The following is a 20873-nucleotide window of genomic DNA, read 5'->3' on the forward strand; positions in this document are numbered from 1 at the left end:
TGAAATGATAATGGAATTCTTTAGTAATAATGTTTGGGTATATTAAACGTTAAGCTTGATTTCATCTTAAAATTAGAAAAGCACAGGGAAAAAATCACATTTCCAAAGTCTCAGTGCAGGCAATTTGCTGGGTTTGATGATCAATATGTAAGAATGACTTGCAGAGCTGTGTATTTGTTAGTCTATATTCTGATTCAATTGAGCACAATTCTGAGATCTAGCATTAGCAATCTATAGCTCATATTTCTTACCCACTAATATGGGGCATTTTCCCCAATGGAAAAAAATAGATTCCAGTTTAGCATTAGTATGGCCTGATGAAAAGGGAATACAATAGTGAAGTTCAGAATACATTCTTTTAACAGCCTACCAGATTGGTCTAGAGTCATAAACTGAACCTAAATGCAAGACATATGTCCATTTTATGGTAAAGGTGCTAGAAAAATATCTCCTGTAAGCTGTGCAGTTTGAGGAACACAGTTGGTGTGGTTATAAATGCAATCATTTGTGGCCGGAGAGAGGTTATGATGAAAATGATGTATTTAAAATTTAGGTGGAAAGAGAAAGGGTGATAAAAATATACTTAATACAAGTCTGTGTTTTATATGGGGAAGTGTGACACTTGAATGATAAAGAAAGGTCAGAACCAAATTTCAAAATCCTGTCACTTCAGGATTTAATACTGACTTTAGCTATAGTAAAGTAGTAGTACCCAATCTTTGAATAGGAAATGATTTAAACAAAAATGTACCCAATTCAGAACCCTTCCTGCAGTTACCTCTAGTCTCCCCACTTCTATACTCCAAATGCACACCCTCATCTTCAAATAATTCACAGCGCAATAAATGCTAAAGAACCACTATTTTTTATAAAAACTAATAAACAGAATAAAACAGTAATGGAAAATGCCCCTAACCAAATGTTTTTTAAATTATTTAGTTTGTGTAATAAACAAAGTTATCCTATACCACTTGGTACAGTGTGAAAAAGTAATTGGCCCAAGTGAAATCACATTTTTATTTATAACCAGAGCTGATCAATATAAACCTTACTTATTTTGCCCATAACTGTATGAGTCAAGTTGCCAGGACAAAAATCCAACAGCAAATAATATTGGAAGTAAAATAAATTCCAGAAAGAAAAATTAGAAACCTGCTACTGATGTCTATTAGTCCTGAAAGGGCTACAGAAACATTTCTATGGCACTGAGACTTCTTCAAACAACTGGAAGTTCCACTCATCCTTCCCTCCCTTTTTTAAACCTGCTTATCAAGGGCAGATTTGCAGGGAAGCTAAAGCCTATTTCAGTAAGAAACGGACACAAGACAGGAACAATCCAGCCCAGTGCAGGATGAACACACACACACACACAGGCCAACTGAGAATTTCCAATCCATCTAATTTAATGTCATTGGACTGTGGGAGGAAACCTGTTGTGAATCTTCCCAGGTGGAGCCATCTACTAGAATTTTCACAAGGGTGCAGTATATAATCATCTTGGAAGTAAGAAAGAATTCTTAAATTATTCTAAGCACTGAAGGCATCTCTTGCAAATTTCAATGTTTATGTCACCACAGTCAGAAAGACACTGAGCAAAAATGAGCTACTTCTAACCAAGACAAACACAAATGCTTATTTCACATGTACCAGTAAACACCCAGATGATCTCCAAATTTGTTGTTGACGCATGGGGTGAAAGTGGAGCTGTCAGATGACACAAGCTGTATTTTGTCCAGCGTAAAGGAAATATCCCATTCTACAATAAGAACATCACACCAACAGTCATGTATGGTGGTGGTAGTGTGATGATACAAGAATGCTTTGCTGCCTCAGGACTTGACAACTTGCTGTAATTGAAAGAACCATGGATTTGTGTATCATACAATTCTTAACAAGAATGTCTAGACATCTTCAAAATTGAATCCTTCCACAATGATTGCAAAGATTGATGTATAATTATAGTAAGTGTTACAGTCATTGTAGCTAAAGGTGCCGCAACAAATTTTTAAATGCGTGGGGGCAATTGCTTTGTAACACTGTGTCATTTGGTTATGGATAACGCTTTTTCTTTCAATAAAAGGCATAGAAAATAAGAAAAAAGTGTTGTTTGTTCACTCGGGTATCCTTTGTCTAATATTAGATCAGATTAGACTTGAAAATATTCAGTGTCAGAAATTTGCAATACATTTTGCAATACTTGTTTATTTGAATTCATTCACCCACTTTGCAGAGAAAAGAATGTTAGTAATTCGCATGCTCACACACTCACACTAGAGTAATTTAATTAACAATATGACATTAGACTGTAGGGAAAAAACAGAGTATCTCACAGTAAATTCAACTTATTTTAGTGAGGAAACAATGCCTAATTTGTACAGAAATTACTGGGACCAATATGCGGATAGGCAGTAGCCATCCAGGATGAAATTGCTGATCCCAAAATCTCATTTTACAAACCATTTTATTATTATTTTTTAAGTCAACTGGAAATTTTTATCACATGTAGAACACGTTGAGGATTTTTAACAGTAATCAATTTAACTGTATGAGAAATGAAAATTATTTTTTCTCAGGTGTGATCTGTATGGAAAAAAGGGCTGAAGATTGTCAGACCTCTCATTATAGACCAAATACAGATCCTTTACAACCAGCTGCAGCAAGGAGGGCACACCAGCTGAACCACATGATAAAGGCATTCAGACTGCTTTTCATTTTTTCATGTTAAATGTCTGAACCATTTCTAAAAAGAGATTGCATGGCTGCTGTAGTAATAAAACACACATCTGCTGTTATATCAAGTAGGAGTGAAGATTAAGTAAATGTAACTGGAGACAATTGTATAGTTCTTCAATTGTTTAAACAAGTCAGCATACTAAGCAGATTATAATTTATTTATGTATGACAGCTTCCACATTTACAACTGCTGCTTAGATTAATTTAAGTGCAGGAGAAGGTGTTGGTCACAGGGTTAAACCTATCCTAGGGGTAGTGGCCGTGTTATTGATTATTAACACTGGATCGCTGTCAAATGAGCTCATTATATACTTAGACCTCTATCTACAAGGTATGTGATACCGCAAATATATTTCTATTGGCTTTGATGTCAGCAGTTCAAGCAATGTTAAATCACAAAGATGAGAGAAACAGATATAAAAGTAGCTGCGTGAATCTCAAGAAGCAATGGCGAGAATATTAACAAGAGATATCTTAGAACGTTCCTGTGAAGTTGAAATGGGTTTCCTCAAATGTGTTCATCTGCATATTTAAAATGATCTTTCGCTTCCTCTGAAAAGGCTGTTATAGGTACATGACCTGCTAAGAACATCTCATGGAAAGGTATATTAGGTGAATATTAAGTCCTGGCAGTACACAGAGTGCAATAATAAAATATGGCAATAGTGAAAATAACAGGGTTGATTCTTCAGCATGAAGAATTGAGGACAGTAAAGGTTTATCTTGAGCATTGTCTACAAAACATGATTCAATGATTATTTATATTTTTAATAACTGATCAATTGCTATTTGGAGTCCAGTGTCCAAGATTATGTATGTATTACATATAGTAGGGAGTAGCTGCAGTAAAATACACTTATCTCATTATGTGTGCTTATGTGTATAGCTCAGTAGCAAAAAAATATACTGGATTACCATAAATGTAAACCCTGGCTGCATAATTTTGGTTTTAGAATGCCAGTTGTTCTTTCTTTTAAAATGTACCTAATTCCCATATATTTTTCTGAGAAGTAGGTATGAAAGATCTTCCAAATTTTATGCCTTAAGGCTTATGCGTTTCTTTTCATACTTCAAATGATTCTGCTATCATCATATTACACATTAATACAGACTGCAGTTTATTTTATTGTTTGAGATATGACTTTGCAAGTTTTCTTACTGTCACAAATTTAAAAATTATTTAATTCATCATAAAGATGTTATCAATACTATTGCTATTGTATTAGCAGAAAGATTTGATCTGCATTTCCATGAATATTATTCTAGAAAAGGAAAGCAAATAGTCATGTCTCCTCGTAATCTTCATTTGCTTAAACTGAAAAGCTTCAGCTCTTTTACTCTTTCCTAATTCATTCCCTGCAGCCCTAAAATCAGCCTAGCTGCTCTTCTCTGGACTTTTTGCAGCTCAGCTATGTCAGTTTTGTAGCCTGGAGACCAAAATTGTACACCGTACTGAATGTGAGGCCTCACCTGTACATTATAACGCTTGAGCATAACCTCCTTGGACTTACACATCGTGTAATATAACCTAACATTCTGTTAGCCTTCTTACATTGTCTGGCAGTTGACAGTGCTGAGTCCTCTACTATCCCTAAATCCTTCCAATAAGAAGTACATTACATTTTTAGACCTCCCATTGTGTATTCAAATACTTTCATAATATTACAAACTAGTTCATTTAAACCATGCACACTGCACACTTAGACCTAACCTGTGAGATTTAATTGTGTAGCTATATCTTCAGTAGCTATCTTGGTGCCTGCCATGTTGACATTTGTCACCATGAACTGACTGCTGATCTGTATCTAGTTTCGCTAAACAGATAGTTTGACTGTTTACCTTATAACTCGGATTGTCAGATCAAGTGAACAAAATTATTCCTGATCATTATGCATTTTCCAGTGTTGGTTTAGGAGCCACCACCTCTGATCACTGCAAATTGCACACTTACATTTTAAGTAGCACACAGCAGAACTTAAAATTCATGCGTCTCTCACAGTTTCAGAATAGTCATGTCCAAGGAGGATGTCTCCTTTATCTGTACTGCCACACCAAAATCTTTAAAGAAGCATTCTTATCCCAGATCAGAACGAAAGAGCAATTGTCACAATTTTTGTCCCACTAACGATCCTCAACACCTCTGTCACTGTTTAACCAACATTTTACCAACACTGTTTAACCAACCAACTTATACCATATGTAATTTAACCATTACATGTTATATATTTTGAAGTTGTCTCTTGTTTAAAGCTGAACAGTTAAAGTTTCATCAGTTTGTTGTTTTGAATTCATTCATTTGTGAAGGAACGATGCAGTATATATTGTTTTGCCTCTCTTCTCCTTAATTTTTAATTAATCAGAAGAGTATCTTTTAGTATTATGCCTTTGAGTCACCTGATAATATGTATGAAGTCTACAATTAATACAACTGTCTATTAACTGAATAGCAGAAATATTAATGGAATATAAAACAAAGTAAAACCCAATACTCATCTAAAATGTTAAAAAAAGACAGACCAGGAACCATCAAACAAATAGAATTAACATAGTTTTCATTAATTATTATATAACATTGTATTCATTAGAATTCAGACATCATTTGACTTAAATTAAATAAAACTTCCTCAACAGGCCTGAGATCCCTAAACTCCAGGACTACATTACTTTATAACCGCACTAGATTAGCCATCAAAATTTTTATAATTTTTGACAATATAAAATCAGTGCAGATTGGAAAGCACTCTGGACAGGATTTATAAAGGATTGAATTGTATAAACGAATTTCAGTTTTATCATGAAAAGGTGCAAGCAGAAGCGCTTAGAAATATTTCTAAAAGCATCGTGAGAGGCTCTTTGGTCTCTCCCTTTTCCCCTATTACTTCTCAGCCACTCTCGTTTGTTTGTATGACAGTGCAGAGGTTTGTGGAATTCAAAAAGAAACTTCAAGAACACAAGACGTCCTTGTATACAGATGCTATTCATTGCTATCTTAGCCAGACTAGTTATTTTATTACGTGTTACAGAAAATGGATCCATTAATTGATATTTGGATTTATGGTATACTTGAGTTGAAGTGTGTTATTTACTATGAAATACTAGTATTTGATAATGACATTTTGTATATGTTTCTTTTCCCATGTCACATTAGTTTTTATTATTTTATATATTTTATATATAAATTTATATATTTATATATAAATATATATATTTTAGTATTTATTAGTTTATTATTAAACCATTAAAGACATACTTGTGCAAAATCCTCTTTATTTTATCTGGACCATGATTCAGTTTCTTTCTAAATTATTCTATTTCATCTGTTTTTGTTAGTATGTAGAATTCTAGATTAATATTTTCTCGAAGGTTCCACATTAATATATTCCTGCTCATGTAACAAAACTCATTTATATGGAATATGTATAAAGTTGTTTCCACCAGAAGAATATACACTAAAAGACTTCAGACCATCTTAGGTTGAGAGCTGATTGCTTGAGCTCTGGGAGTCTAGTATTCTATGTGCTACATGAAGGTAGAATGGAATATCTTATACATATTTTACACTGTATTGAAGAGCATCATATAAGAATATTAGATGTTTACATCATACTAAAAAAATACAGTTTGCATAACCTAAATGGCTATATTAAGGGAGACTTGCAGTGCTTAAAAAGCATTAGTTCATTTTATATATATATATATATATATTTATATAGTTCTTAAATATATTACAGCCCTTAAGCCACTTCACAACTTTTCATTCATAACGGATGCAACTTTAATTTCATGTTAAAAAAATAAAAGAAAGAATCCCATCTTTATAAAGACGTCATGCCCTGCCTGCTGACATTCCTTTTCCTCTTTCTGTCATTTACATGTGTTTTATGTGTCAGAAATGATTTAAGTCAAATATGCCATTTATTCAAGCCACTTAAGACGTTCCAGTCAATTAAACAAATGATTACTCTATCTAAATCTTTTTGTGCATTTTAAAACACCCACATTCATTTCTTGAGATGCTGATTTTTGTTATTTCATGAAAAGATGCTCAGAAGACATAATATACTATGGCTGAACAATATTTTATTGTTATATTATCTACAAAATATACACATAAATTTACAGTGCATTGAAACTTCTACATTAAATTAGAAGAAATGAAGTGCTGGACTGCTTTGTGTGTTTAATGTCGTATATTTGGAAGCCTTGCTGGATTGTTTCTGCAATTTATGTCAAGAGAGTAGAAAGAAACTGTGGAAATTCTTCCACAAGAGAAGATTCCAACACTGTTTTGTCAACAGATTTTGCCTGGCCCATCTTTTACTTGTTGGAGGAGAAAGGAAATAATTATGGGAGTTTTAACTGAAACACTTGACTTTAGATATGGTCACTTTAGGTGTGTTCACATGTAATTTAAAAACCACCTCTTTGTCAATGTCATGTCTGTCTGTCTGCCCACTTTAAGCAACCCCAAGTGGAACAAGTTTGTTGAATTTTGGTATACTTATTTTTCAAGGAAATTTGCCAACTTCAATCCTTATTGAAATATCTTGATTAGAGTATACTGTAGACATAGAATAACTCTTGATTAAAAATATTACCATTTTTCTGAAATTGTCTGTCGTAAAACATTGACGCATTCAGCATGACTTCAACTACTAAATAATTTACCATTGTAAAGTTAGGTTATTTCAGCTTGTAAATTTTGTATATTTTACTCTTTGATGAATCTTATAGATTATAGAGGACCATTGTGATGCACATACATAATGTACATGGTAGATTTTCAAAGGTTTCCAAAAGGCAACTCTTAATTTGCCACTTTGCAAGGGAGTATAAAGTACGTCTTTGTTAACCCAGACCATGAAGTCACCTACAAAATAAATCATAACAGTTGTTTTTACAATTCGGTTACAACCTCTTACATTCAACTTATTGTTTTATAAGATGAATGCATAAGAAATGATGGACACATACCATAAATGAAAACCATAATTTTTTAAAGAAAATCTAGTTCTTCTTTTAGATGACATTGGGGGTGATGTTTTGTGCTAAGGTAATGGCAACTATTCCAACAGCCAGAAAAGAAAGTGAGGATAAAATAGTGAAGAGGTTAAACATCTGCACAATTACATAGTAACTCTAATTTCTTTTCATCTAAACATCGTCTGGACAGTTTGAAGGAAATTTGTAAACTGTTTTATATATTTAATTCATAAGGTGTATTACTTGTAATTTTTAAATGAATGAGTAAATAAATTCAATGGCATGTTTTCAAAACTCCTTTTTTCCTTCAGGCTGTGCATGGTGTATTTTTTTCTCAAATATATAGGAAATAACTAAAACACAGTGAAATGAAAATAAAATGTATTATTTAGAAAACAATAAACTAAAGTAAATAATTATGTAAAAATGGTAATGACGATGGCCTGGTTCCAATCCAGTCTGATATGGACCCTCTGCTTTGAGAACATGAATTCAGACATTTCCATTCTCTATTCCTTCTTCCTCATCCTCACTGAGGAGGCATATTTCTACTCTCACAGTAATGTACTGCTGTATTGCACAATTATCACTGCACAGCACAGATGAGGTGAAAATCTCAATGTTGTAGACAGCCAAAGCATATTTTCTACATACCTATGTTGCATTCCACCACTCTGTGGGTTTGACTGTATATTATTTATATACATCAACAGTTATATATGAAGGTGATTATTACCAACATATGCATCTTGCCTTCTTACATCTGTGGAACTGGCCTAAGTGAAGAAATTGTGGGTATTCTCATGCCAATTTGTCACAATATATGTAAACAGTACTGGGCAACTGCAAATCACTTGTTATTTCAATGCAGAGAACTGTTATGGCAGGTATGGCTGGCAGAGAGAATGAATGATTTAACTTAACTAATGTGTAAGTGCGCAGTTTGTGAGGCACAAAAATCAATGGATACTCTTCAGAGTGGGATTTCTTTATTGCAGTCATACCAGCTCTCCCCAATTCACAATTCATGTCCTTCCCTTTTCTTTCTTCCTGTTTCTTTTTATAACTAATTACAATACAAAAACCATCTTTGTCAATACAAGGCTAGCTTATTCCTCAATATTTTAGAGAACATGAGAATATTATCGCATATGAATGTGTTATTATTAACAGTAGAAATTAGTTTTATATAGCATACTCCTATAAAAACATTATTGCTTTCATCATGTTTCATCATGAAAAGTTTTCTAAAGTGGTAAAGTATAATTCTTAATTTTGTAAAGTTTTTTAGATTTTTTTATTCCTTCACGTCCTAAATTGGAACTTTGTGATTTATGTGTTTACTACCTGCGTGTGGTCTTCGAGACAAAAAACAACCCGAAGACTCCCTAGCAGTTTTACTTTATTCCTGAACTTGGACAGGCGTCACATAACTCTTAAGAATTACCCAGAGCAGAAGAAATGTGGAACCACCTGGGCTTAGTACAATGTCATTGTTGTGTGGTGGCATTTGTTGCACAAAGGTCTTTTGTGGTGAGAAGTGAGGTACATACAAGAGCCGAAAAAATGTAAAAGTGCATGCAAGCGCCATCTAGTGGCTGTGGTTAAGTGTGAGTAGAGCAGACTGCTCCATACAAACACACATACAGGTCTTTCATTTATATATGTCTAATCTTCTATTTGGTGTTAAATGTCTGACATAAGTTTACAAACAGTGTAATGTGGTATGTATGGCAGTTATATTTGGGACAGAATTCACTGTATAGTGTTTGCACGTTGTCCACTTTTTCCTCCTAGCTGCTCCTACACATATCAAAGAGATAAAGATTAAGCTGACTGATGTCCGTTGTCAGTAACTGTGGGTAGGAGTGTGAGTGTGCCTTATGATGGACACGATGAATTACAATGGTAACTGGAATTGACTAGAATTAAATTCGCTGTCCTGAGGGTGCCTGGTAACAGCACTAAGTGCGTAACCACTGTCTCACTTGCAAAGAGGATACTGGATGACATCATCCACTTTTACAATTACTGTTGTTTATGACAAATAAAAATGATGAGCGGAACACTCGGTTTGAAAAGTCTGAACAAAGCAAAATGGTAATATCTAGCCTTTTGGTTTATTGAGTTTATTAGAACTCAGTTTTGGTAGCAATTAATCCACATGGCACACATAGTAGGTTTTTATACAGTTGACGTTGGAAAACAAAGACGTGAAGAGTGTCACAGAAAGACATTTCAGTGGAAGGAAGAACTTTCATTGGTGAAAAGGAAGTATACTCATTTACAGTAAACACCTAATTTATGAAAGGGCATTAAATTAAATAACCTGGAAAAATCAAGACTATATCTAATTTTCACTGAATTTCTTGTATACTAAGTCACATTATCCACATTTAAGTTAATAGGATGAAGAGGTCCATGAATATTCTATAAAAACAGTTAATTACTTTACTCTGTTTGTAAAATGTACTTTTGGGTTTAGCTCTAAAAACTTTGTATTCATTGAACGGCACACAACTACAATAGTTTATTTTCATATTGGTCACATTAATCTTCATTAAATCATAAACAGTCTCAGAAGATTGTTAGCTTCCATAATCCTTCAACACAATTAGTTTCAAATGTGAGAAATGTGGATCACAAAGAACACACATGCTGATGATTACTAATATATTACTTGAAGATGACTTAAAAAACATTGTGTTGTACCGATAGTTGAGTATTTCTCACCGCAATACCATCATGAAAGTAAATTATTATACTTCATCAGAGATAATGGCTGGCAATAACCCCTGCAGAGCATCATAAGGTGTAAATTTTATTGGTGTGTGTTGGGGGAAATTGAATAATCATGTACTGCTGTATGAATTTTATGTTATGTTATTTTTCTATTATCTGATGCAAAAATGTCTGATGTATTTAAATTGTACAATTATTAAACAAGACTTGAAAGTAAAAATCTCACTGTGCTTGAATCTTATACCAGTTTTTAAAAATTAATTTTTAAATGGATTAAAAAAGTCCAATACAATAATACATTCTTACATATTATAGGTTAACATTAAAATTAACATTAGAAAAAATATATTTCTAAGGTCTGAGATTCCTATGTGTTGAAAATAATAACTGTATCGAAGAAATCAGCCACATTTTGTAGAATAGCTAAGATAATCTACATTAGAAGCATTTTGCTATTACTAAGCTAACATATACAGTATGTAACAAAGCACACATCTACTCTCTTAAGAAATGATAAATAGTACAAAATTATTCCACCTGATCAAAATTAAGTGGTGAGTTAGCAATATAACAAAGGTAACTACATTAAAGTAAGTGCGGGATGGAATTCAATGTAGTATAACTCCTGAGATCATAATAAGGGATGTTGAGATAATATGGGAGTCTGACAGAAAATAAAAGCAGTGTTTGAGTCGAGGGCAAAGCTAAAACATATTGTCAAGGGAAATTGGTGTTTGCTGGCATGTCTGTCTAAACCTTGATAGGATCTGGAGCTTGGAGAGAAAAATAAAGTAACAGTTTCAAACTGCATGAATATTCGTCTAGCAATCTCATAAGGAAGAGTGTCTTCTTCGGAGTGTCACTATCTGTGAAAGAGAACGTAGGATCTACTTGTCAGTGAGTCCTAGGGGGAGTGTTTTATTAACATACATGTAATTCCTTACAAAATGTAGTTTTTTTTCTTTTTTAAGTGTTTCTAAAATATGTAAAGTGTAATGTTTTAGTAAGTACACTGCAGTGAAAAAAACTTTAATCCCTGATTTTCAAGTATTAAAAGAAGTCAGTTTTCTCACTGAACTCTTTGAAAGATGTGAAAGAGATCGATATATATGTGGACATTTATTGCAAGACTCTAAGGGTCTTCATACCAAGCATGTACCTGAATATTTACTGAAGGAGAGATCGCATAGTTTATTTTTAATAGATCACAGCAATGATATCAAATATTAGTAGTATCAGTGCTTCTGTCAAATTATTGTTATATATATATATTGTTAGCTATGACACTTAAGCTTGAGAATTGAAACATCTATCTATCTATCTATCTATCTATCTATCTATCTATCTATCTATCTATCTATCTATCTATCTATCTATCTACAGGGTGTAATGTTGAATCTTGAACTTTCTCTTAATACCCCAATTTCCACCAATATGATAAATATGAGCAAGTTAAAGTGTTTGGTTTGCATTGTAGTTTCCGCATGTGTGCTTTCTGAAACAGACTGGCTTGTTTTCTAGGATTTTTTTCTGTCTTATGCAGTCTGTATATAATTATAGTCTATGACCACTTTATTAGGGGCACCTGCAGATTGATGCCAATTGCCAGCTTAGCCAAATAGCCACTGTCTTTTCTGTACATGCCTTCTAGAAAGCCATGGAAGAGATGGAATGCCTCTAGACACTTCACTGTCAATCGTGTAGTTCGCTCCCATCAATGTTTTAGTGCTCACGTCCCCCTGTAGAGAATATAGTGTAGTGCTACACTGTCCCCTCCTTAGTTCCTTGTCCTCAAGGATGCATACAATCTCTGTAGCAACTGGGTCAATGGAACTGCATATTAGTTCTATGTTTTCTTCAAAAAACAAATCGATACAGTAAATTAAGCACCTCATATCACTGTTTTCCCAGCTGTTATTCTTTTCTCGTCCTTTTTCTGTCTTTCCCACAATTCACAATACTGCAATGTTGTTTGAAAACAATAAAACAGAGAAATTATAAGATAAATTAAAACCCTGTATGTACAAGAGAGAGCCTCAGTAAATGTATTCTTCCTTCAGCCTGTAACATACTGCATATTTCAGTGCAAAATAAAACAGTGAATTAAACTACTATTAAGGCATACAGTGACATTTGCCTACATAAAAATTACATTTAAATGGACTTTATAGTGCAGTAGAAAGTTCATGAAACAACAACTACTATATTGATGCACGATTTTGATGCACATTTTGTATTATTTTTCCTCATAAATAAGTCATTATAAATACAAGACATTCTGTGAATTAGTGCAGGTCCCGTGATTTTACATTTATCATGTTTCTCAAATGATCTTTAATAGGAATGTGCTTCTATTGTAAGGTTCAGTCATAAATTGAACTTAAAGACATACAGCAAAACGCCTTTATAATGCCGCACTGAAAACTAAAGTACTGCCTATCTATCTATCTATCTATCTATCTATCTATCTATCTATCTATCTATCTATCTATCTATCTATCTATCTATCTATCTATCTATCTATCTATCTATCTATCTATCTATCTGTCTAAAATATATGATGTGAAGTTGGGTCTTCCATGTTAACAAGTGAAAGTAAAAGACTTTTTCTTGTGTACAGTTACATCAAAGTAGATCATCTTTTGTTCAAGTCATTATTCAGGCCTTTACTGCAAAGTGCTCATCTTATAAAAAGTTTGTCTCACATTATTTACTGCAAAACACTGAATAGCACTGTCTATGTCTTCACAATTTTTAAAATAAGTAAATTAAGCACCTCATATCACTGTTTTCCCAGCTGTTATTCTTTTCTCGTCCTTTTTCTGTCTTTCCCACAATTCACAATACTGCAATGTTGTTTGAAAACAATAAAACAGAGAAATTATAAGATAAATTAAAACCCTGTATGTACAAGAGAGAGCCTCAGTAAATGTATTCTTCCTTCAGCCTGTAACATACTGCATATTTCAGTGCAAAATAAAACAGTGAATTAAACTACTATTAAGGCATACAGTGACATTTGCCTACATAAAAATTACATTTAAATGGACTTTATAGTGCAGTAGAAAGTTCATGAAGCAACAACTACAATTATTGCAGGACTGCTAGGTATGAACTGTAAGGTAATACTGAGTAAGCAATGTTTAACCAAAGGAGACATGGTAGACATGTTCAGAATTACAAATGCCATAGATAAAGCAGATTGATGCATGTTAAGACCCAGTTATTCAACAACAACACAGTCATGGAAAATGAGGGTAACTTTTCCCAAATTTTAAATAAAATTTTAAATAGCTTTTCACTCAGAGGACAGCTGACATGTGGTAATCAGCTAGTGTACTAGAAAGCTGCACTATACTGATCTTCAAATCTCAACTTGATATATCTTGGAAATACCAGGTAAGAAAAGGCATGTTCTTATCAAAAGGTTTCTTATGTTTTGAATATTGTTCAATATTGATGTTTTTAATGTTAGCAGTACAACATACTGCACAGTCGTACACTAGATATCTTATTATTTTACATAACAGACATTTTTGGCTTATAATTGCTTATATGTTGGAGCTTGCACTAATGGAGTAATTTCTAGACAGAGTTAAGAACTTTGATCTTATTTAGGATGGTAGTGAGACCAGCTATGTTATATGGGTTGGAGACGGTGGCACTGACCAGAAAGCAGGAGACAGAGCTGGAGGTGGCAGAGTTAAAGATGCTAAGATTTGCATTAGAGGGTCAGCTCAAGATGGATTGTTGGGAGACAAAGTCAGAGAAGCGAGAGTGCGTTGGTTTGGACATGTGCAGAGGAGAGATGCTCAGTATATTGGGAGAAGGATGCCAAGTATAGAGCTGCCAGGGAATAGGAACAGAGGAAGGCCTAAGAGAAGGTTTATGGATGCGGTGAGCAAAGACATGCAGGTGATGGGTGTAACAGAGCAAGATGACAAGGACAGGAAGATATGGAAAAAGATGATCATGTGGTGACCCCTAACAGGAGCAGCCAAAAGAAGAAGAATAAGGTCAATTTTACATTTTTGTTTTCAAACTGATTGCATTAGCTTGGCTTTTGTTTATGTGGTCAGGAAAGTTGCTGTTTTTTTTCTCTACAAACATAGTTCTATCTTTTCGCACTACATGCTTTATAAAGTGACCCTGAGCACTTAACACAAATGTTTAAAAATTTTCCCACCATTCACACTGATGTTTAATGGACTCTGGAGAGCCTTTAAAAATATACATGTCCAATGTAAGCCTGAGTATATTTATATAGTCATATATGTAGCAGGAAGCTGTAAAATCAAGAACATATTTAGCAGTTATAAGTTGATTAGAAAGAAAAATAGCTTTTACCTTTAAATATGTAAATGCAAGAAACTGGAAAACAAAAGATGTTAAAAGCAATATTCTTAAACAAACTGTTACTGTGTTCATTTCACGGGCAGCTGCTAGACCAAGTAGAACATGAGTTTTGTGTGATTTAAGCAAACATTTGTTGATCATTTTATTATTTGTGCTGATTTATCTATAGGTGAAGTGGTGGCTCTGAAGCTAGGGATCTGCACTGGCAATCGGAAGGTTGCTGGTTCAAATCCCGTAAATGCCAAAAGGGACTCTGCTGTGTTGGGCCTTTGAGCAAGGCCCTTAACCTGCAATTGCTGAGCGCTTTGAGTAGTGAGAAAATCGCTATATAAATGCAAAGAATTATTGGATTTATCAGAAGTTAGATGGAAACACACATTGAATGCAAAAAGGATATGAAGTACAACATACTGTTTAAGTGGCTGATATGATCATATCACCAGAGTATTGGGAAAGAGAAGCTGCACAAATTAGTGCCTTCAGCCTCCTTCCATGTTTCATTTAATCACTGAAAATGGAAATTAAATGTAAGAAAATGTCTGCCTCTCTAAGAGGTCTTCATGGCATTTAAAATACACAAGTACACTTCTCCTGCTGCCGTCCTAAAGCAATACACATTAGCCCAGCAGCCTTAGAAGACCTTGGAATCCCCAAACCAGACTCTTCACATAATCAAAATAAATTGGCACTGTCAATATGAGCATGACTTAGCATAATGACTGCAAAATCGTATTGCATTTTAAGCCTTCCAGAAGCATCATTTGACACATGCTGGCAAAAGCATCCGTCATACCAGATTTATCTTATCTACTTAAACATCCCTTGACACATACACACACACACAGCATGAACAATATTTACACAAAAATCAAGACACGCTTTTCATGTGTTTGCAGTACATGACATCATCTATGCAACCCAGCATGCAGAGTAGTGACTAATCATAATCTGGTAATGCGTGTCAATTAAAGATGTTTTATACTTATATAACAAGATTTTCTCTTTTTTCAGTTGTTAACTTCTCGCACAATCATTTTGGTCTCATTTTCCTTTTGTTTATATAGAAAATACAACAGCATTTTAACATTTTGATGCACATTTTGTATTATTTTTCCTCATAAATAAGTCATTATAAATACAAGACATTCTGTGAATTAGTGCAGGTCCCATGATTTTACATTCATCATGTTTCTCAAATGATCTTTAATAGGAATGTGCTTCTATTTTAAGGTTCAGTCATAAATTGAACTGAAAGACATACAGTAAAACACCTTTATAATGCCGCACTGAAAACTAAAGTACTGCCTATCTATCTATCTATCTATCTATCTATCTATCTATCTATCTATCTATCTATCTATCTATCTGTCTGTCTGTCTGTCTGTCTGTCTGTCTGTCTGTCTGTCTAAAATTTATGATGTGAAGTTGGGTCTTCCATGTTAACAAGTGAAAGTAAAAGACTTTTTCTTGTGTACAGTTACATCAAAGTAGATCATCTTTTGTTCAAGTCATTATTCAGGCCTTTACTGCAAAGTGCTCATCTTATAAAAAGTTTGTCTCACATTATTGACTGCAAAACACTGAATAGCACTGTCTATGTCTTCATAATTTTCAAAATAAAAAAAGTACTTAGTAGTCATTATTATGTTACATATCCTTTAAAAGTTTATTACCAGAATAAACAGTTACTATCTTGTTCCTTCCCAGAGAATAAAAAAAAATGTGAAGACTTTGCATTCACCATTTTATGTCACATTCACTACACCATTGAGCACAGGCAGGCAGTGTGGTGTAGCATTTAAAGCTCTGGACTTCAAACCCTGAGGTTGTGCATTCAGATTCTGCTGCTAACACTGTGTGACCATGACCATGTCACTTCACCTGCCTGTGCTCCAAAGGAAATATCCCAGTTGTATCTCAGATGTTGTATGTCGTCTTGGATAAAGGCGTCAGCCAAATAAATAAGTGCATATGTAAATAAAAAGAACATATTTTCAATAAAAGAATAAGAAGTTCCTTTACACAATTTTAATAATCCCTGTACCAAGAGTATGGCAGATTATTTATTATCCAGTTGGCAATAGTTTTAAAAGTCATACGTTCATTGATTTAGTCAAAACATCGTATTGTATTGCTATATTTGTTACAGTGATGCAGTGATTAGCGCTCACAGTTGTGCAGGCCTGATCATTGCCTGTGATGAGTCTGCGTATTCTCATCAGGTCTGCACCTAGTATACAAGTACAGACCAAACATGTGCATATTATGTGATGAATGCAAACTGTCCTTTGTTGAATGTGAAGATTTTGGTTTTTGGCAACATCCCCTGGCTACTTTATTTATTTTACTTTGTTGCTCATGTTGTGTTACCACCACTTGCCTACTGCCTGCCATATTTTCTGTAGCTGTAGTATTGTCAGGATTGCTTCTGCTGCAGGACTGTTGTGTGTGCTATGTAAGTATGTTGTGAGCCACTTGGGGGCATACTGGCACCCTAACCTGGACACAGACAGGCAGGAGACAGGTTTTGCCACACTACACACATTTATTTACAGCTTTGACGTGCCCAAAATACCAGTCAACACAATACATCAATACCATTCAGTCCCTTCTTGCTGCCAGTCCTTCTCCCTCCACTCCTCTTCAGGCTTTGTCCTCTCCTCCTGACTGGCCAGTTTATGGAGTGAGGTGTCTCCTTTTTATAGGGCACCTTCCAGGTGCCTAACAAGATTCTTCTGGCCACACTTCCAGGTGTGGTGGAAGTATGACCAAATAAGGCCCTGGAAAGGTCCATGGTGGTGGTCATACAGAATCACATGAATATCCACAACAGAAACTCTCAAGATCAGCCATAGGAAAATGCTTTATCTAATGTTTTCCATATGCTTTCAGTTTCGGAGTTGGACCCTTTGTATTAGTCCACTGTGTTTTTTACAACCACCCTGAGTAATAGAATGCTTATAATAAATAATACAAAGGCCCTTTTTACTTTAGGAAATCCTTCCTTCATGGAAGCCACACATGAGCTAACCATTTCCTTGCTGGTCCGTCATATTTGTACTGTATATAAAGATGCTCATTTTCCTTAGCATGACTGTATTGGACTAGACAAACTCCTCAGGACCTTCAGTGTCTGTATATAATATGTTTCTTTCCAAAGAACTTGCTTTGAGGCATTTAAAGTTATCTGACTTTTTCCATGTGCCCCAGTTCCTTCACACAAGAAGGCAATGAAACTGAGACAACAGAATAACATTTTTTAGTTATTATGAAATTTCTAGTGCTGCCTTTACTTATTCATTTTTTTTCTGTTTTATTGCAAACTAAAATTGCCTTTATAGTTCAGTATGGTAAAAGGACCGCAGTAACATCTCTGTCCTCTTAATTCTGACTTTCCTGAGAATGAGATTCCTGAGTTACCTGCTACTTAGCAAAAAGAAATGGATAATCACTTTTATTTTAAAAATTCCACAGGTCAGTCCAACACCTGGGTGCATCCGAGCCCTTATGAAGATGTTATACTGTCCGTACTGCCGTGGGATACCAGCCGTAAAACCCTGCAACAACTACTGTTTAAATGTAATGAAGGGATGCCTTGCAAACCAAGCTGATCTTGACCCAGAGTGGAATCTTTTCATTGGTAAGTACATGGCTCAGCTTCTTAAAACTTTAAGAAATAACATAGCGCCCTTCTTTTGTTGACCCAAGTTGTACAAAAGGATTTGACAGTTACCAGTTTATGTGACAATATTATATTTATATTGTATGGAAAAACCAGATACACATATTGCCAACCAACTGCTGAGTAACTGTGTGCTAGAGAACAGTTTCTTTATGTCTTGTATGTGGCTTACCAAAACTAAGGAAGAAGCACAGAAAGGAACCTAATGAAGATATTTCCTGGCATATTATGCCATTTCTGACTCAAATAAAATAATACTTTTCTTAAAGGAGTGTTGGCATATTTATTTGTCATCTCTTCTCTTGTTGCATTATAACTAAAATCCTTATTTCTCACACAAGCAATGCCTATATTTTTTATGACTGACTGGAAGCAAAGTTTGGGACTCTTTATTATTTATTTACCTCTCTGGGTCACGGTTATTTGTGCACAACCCACCATTTTTGTATAAAGGATCTGTTACAAAGGCCAGGGAGTGCTGTTTCTTGCTAACCCCATGTGGCCCAAAACAACTTGACACATTCAATGCTACAGTGCTTTGTAAGAGGCAGACTTCTATAAACTTCATTTATTCCAGACTTTCACTTAAAATTTTGTTCAGTCCTAGTTGTACTTCATATACCTTATAACTGTACCCTCTATAAATATATTATTCTAGTTATAATTATGTCACTATCTGCTGTGTTATACTTAAAGTATTTGGGATATAATAATTCCGAAATGCCATGGCTGATTTGTATTTCACTGTTTGTTTCTTATTGTGGTTTTGTTTACATGACTTGTAGCTTGGTTTGCAAATTTAAAAAAAAAATCAGCACTTAATGCTTTGTTACAAAGAAGCTGAATGTACATGTGGCTTTGATTTAAAAAGCAGTTAAGGAAGAGATAACTGAAGGCATAATTACCTTTTTTATATAAAACAGACTAGGAATAGTTATTTTGGAGGTACAGAATCTAAGGGGAAGGAACTGTGAATGCTGCCTTGAAAATTAAAAATGGGTAAGAAGCTGTTGTTTGAGTTATCACTGATATATTGTTGCCATTATTTTCAATCTCCTGCAAGGTTTATTGTTGTTACATTGTTTTCAGTTTCAAGGCAATTTTGTTTATTATAGAATTTGCCATTTTGTTGTTTATCTTTTCATGGCACTGTTTATGGTTGCATGGACTATTGCTCATCGTGAGCATGATGTCATTAGTTGTCTTCTATTTAAACAACTTTTTAAACAGCCATGTTCCAACAGGCACATTAGAAGCAATATGAGGTATGCTGAAATACTGTATGTCAAATTTAAATGTTCTACATGCTATTTCTCCTTTTACAACCAGGTCATGGCCATATAAATCAAAAGGCATTTTTGACAAGCACTACTGTAACACTGGCAGCAAAACTTATTAAAAGTTAGTTAAGGTTCTGCTATAGCGTAGAGGTAAACGGGGATTGAAGTGGGCCGGTACGCTCCAGTATAAAGTCCTGGCAGTTTTTAGCAGTTGTTTGGTGCAGCCCGGTAGTGTTTTTCAGTATACTGGCCTGCATTATGCATTTCCAAGCTCCCCCACATCTCCCTTAATATTTATTGAACACGTTATTGTATTGCAGTGCATGAAACTCCAAGGGTCTCCTCCCTCTGTTCTTCCATTGAATACATCTTAAACAGAGAATACCAGCAATTACGTATGTGCACCTCAAGCACTGGGAATAAACAATAGATCTTGTTATTAGAGTAAAGAAGTTGAAATCAATAAGTTCTGTTACACAGTATGTGAATTGTGCTAAATACTGCTGCAATAAAAAATAATGTATGAATAATAAAATGCTTGGTAAGTGCAATGAATACTCTGCTTTAGTTCAAACTCTAGCTTTAGTTTTAAATAATAATATGTGTGCTAAATATGCTCAAATGCTCATATATTTGTTATTTAAAACATTTAAAACAATGAAGCACATATTCAATAGGCGAGCATAGCATGTTTAGAATAGTATCAATTTAAGCATGTTAATTTGTGTTCTGTAGGAGTTCTGCCTGTATTGTCTAACATTCACATAAAATCACAAAGTTTTTTTTAAATCCTCTATAGTAAGTGTTGTTCAAATGTTAGTTTGTAGTCCTTTTAATCATAGCACCACTTTGATCTTTATCATTATAGTATTGTTTAATACTCTCTCTAGTTACTGCCATTTTACTAACATCAAAAAATTCAAAATATAATTATCATTTCTGTTTCTGCATAAATTTCCCCTTTTGCTTAATCTTCTTTTTGTCCTTTTCCTTACTGTTAAGATATGAAAGCATATCTTAAAATTAATTCTACTCTTTATTTCCTCACAGGTGTTATAGGACAGCTTTTTCTTTAGTACTATCGTTTTTGTCATCTT

The 20873-nt window shown here is 34.2% G+C and overlaps 1 protein-coding gene across 2 annotated transcripts in view; it reads left to right on the forward strand.

Moving 5' to 3' along the window:
- Positions 1–20873, forward strand: part of gpc6a (glypican 6a) — a 1322758-nt gene that overhangs the window by 760844 nt on the left and 541041 nt on the right. For both annotated transcript variants that reach the window (XM_039745387.1, XM_039745388.1), the window contains exon 4: positions 18289–18454. In XM_039745387.1, coding sequence (XP_039601321.1) covers positions 18289–18454 — 166 coding nt within the window. The remainder of the gene's footprint in view (positions 1–18288; positions 18455–20873) is intronic.

This window comes from Polypterus senegalus, chromosome 2 (assembly GCF_016835505.1).
Source record: "Polypterus senegalus isolate Bchr_013 chromosome 2, ASM1683550v1, whole genome shotgun sequence".
Classification (NCBI taxonomy): domain Eukaryota; kingdom Metazoa; phylum Chordata; class Cladistia; order Polypteriformes; family Polypteridae; genus Polypterus; species Polypterus senegalus.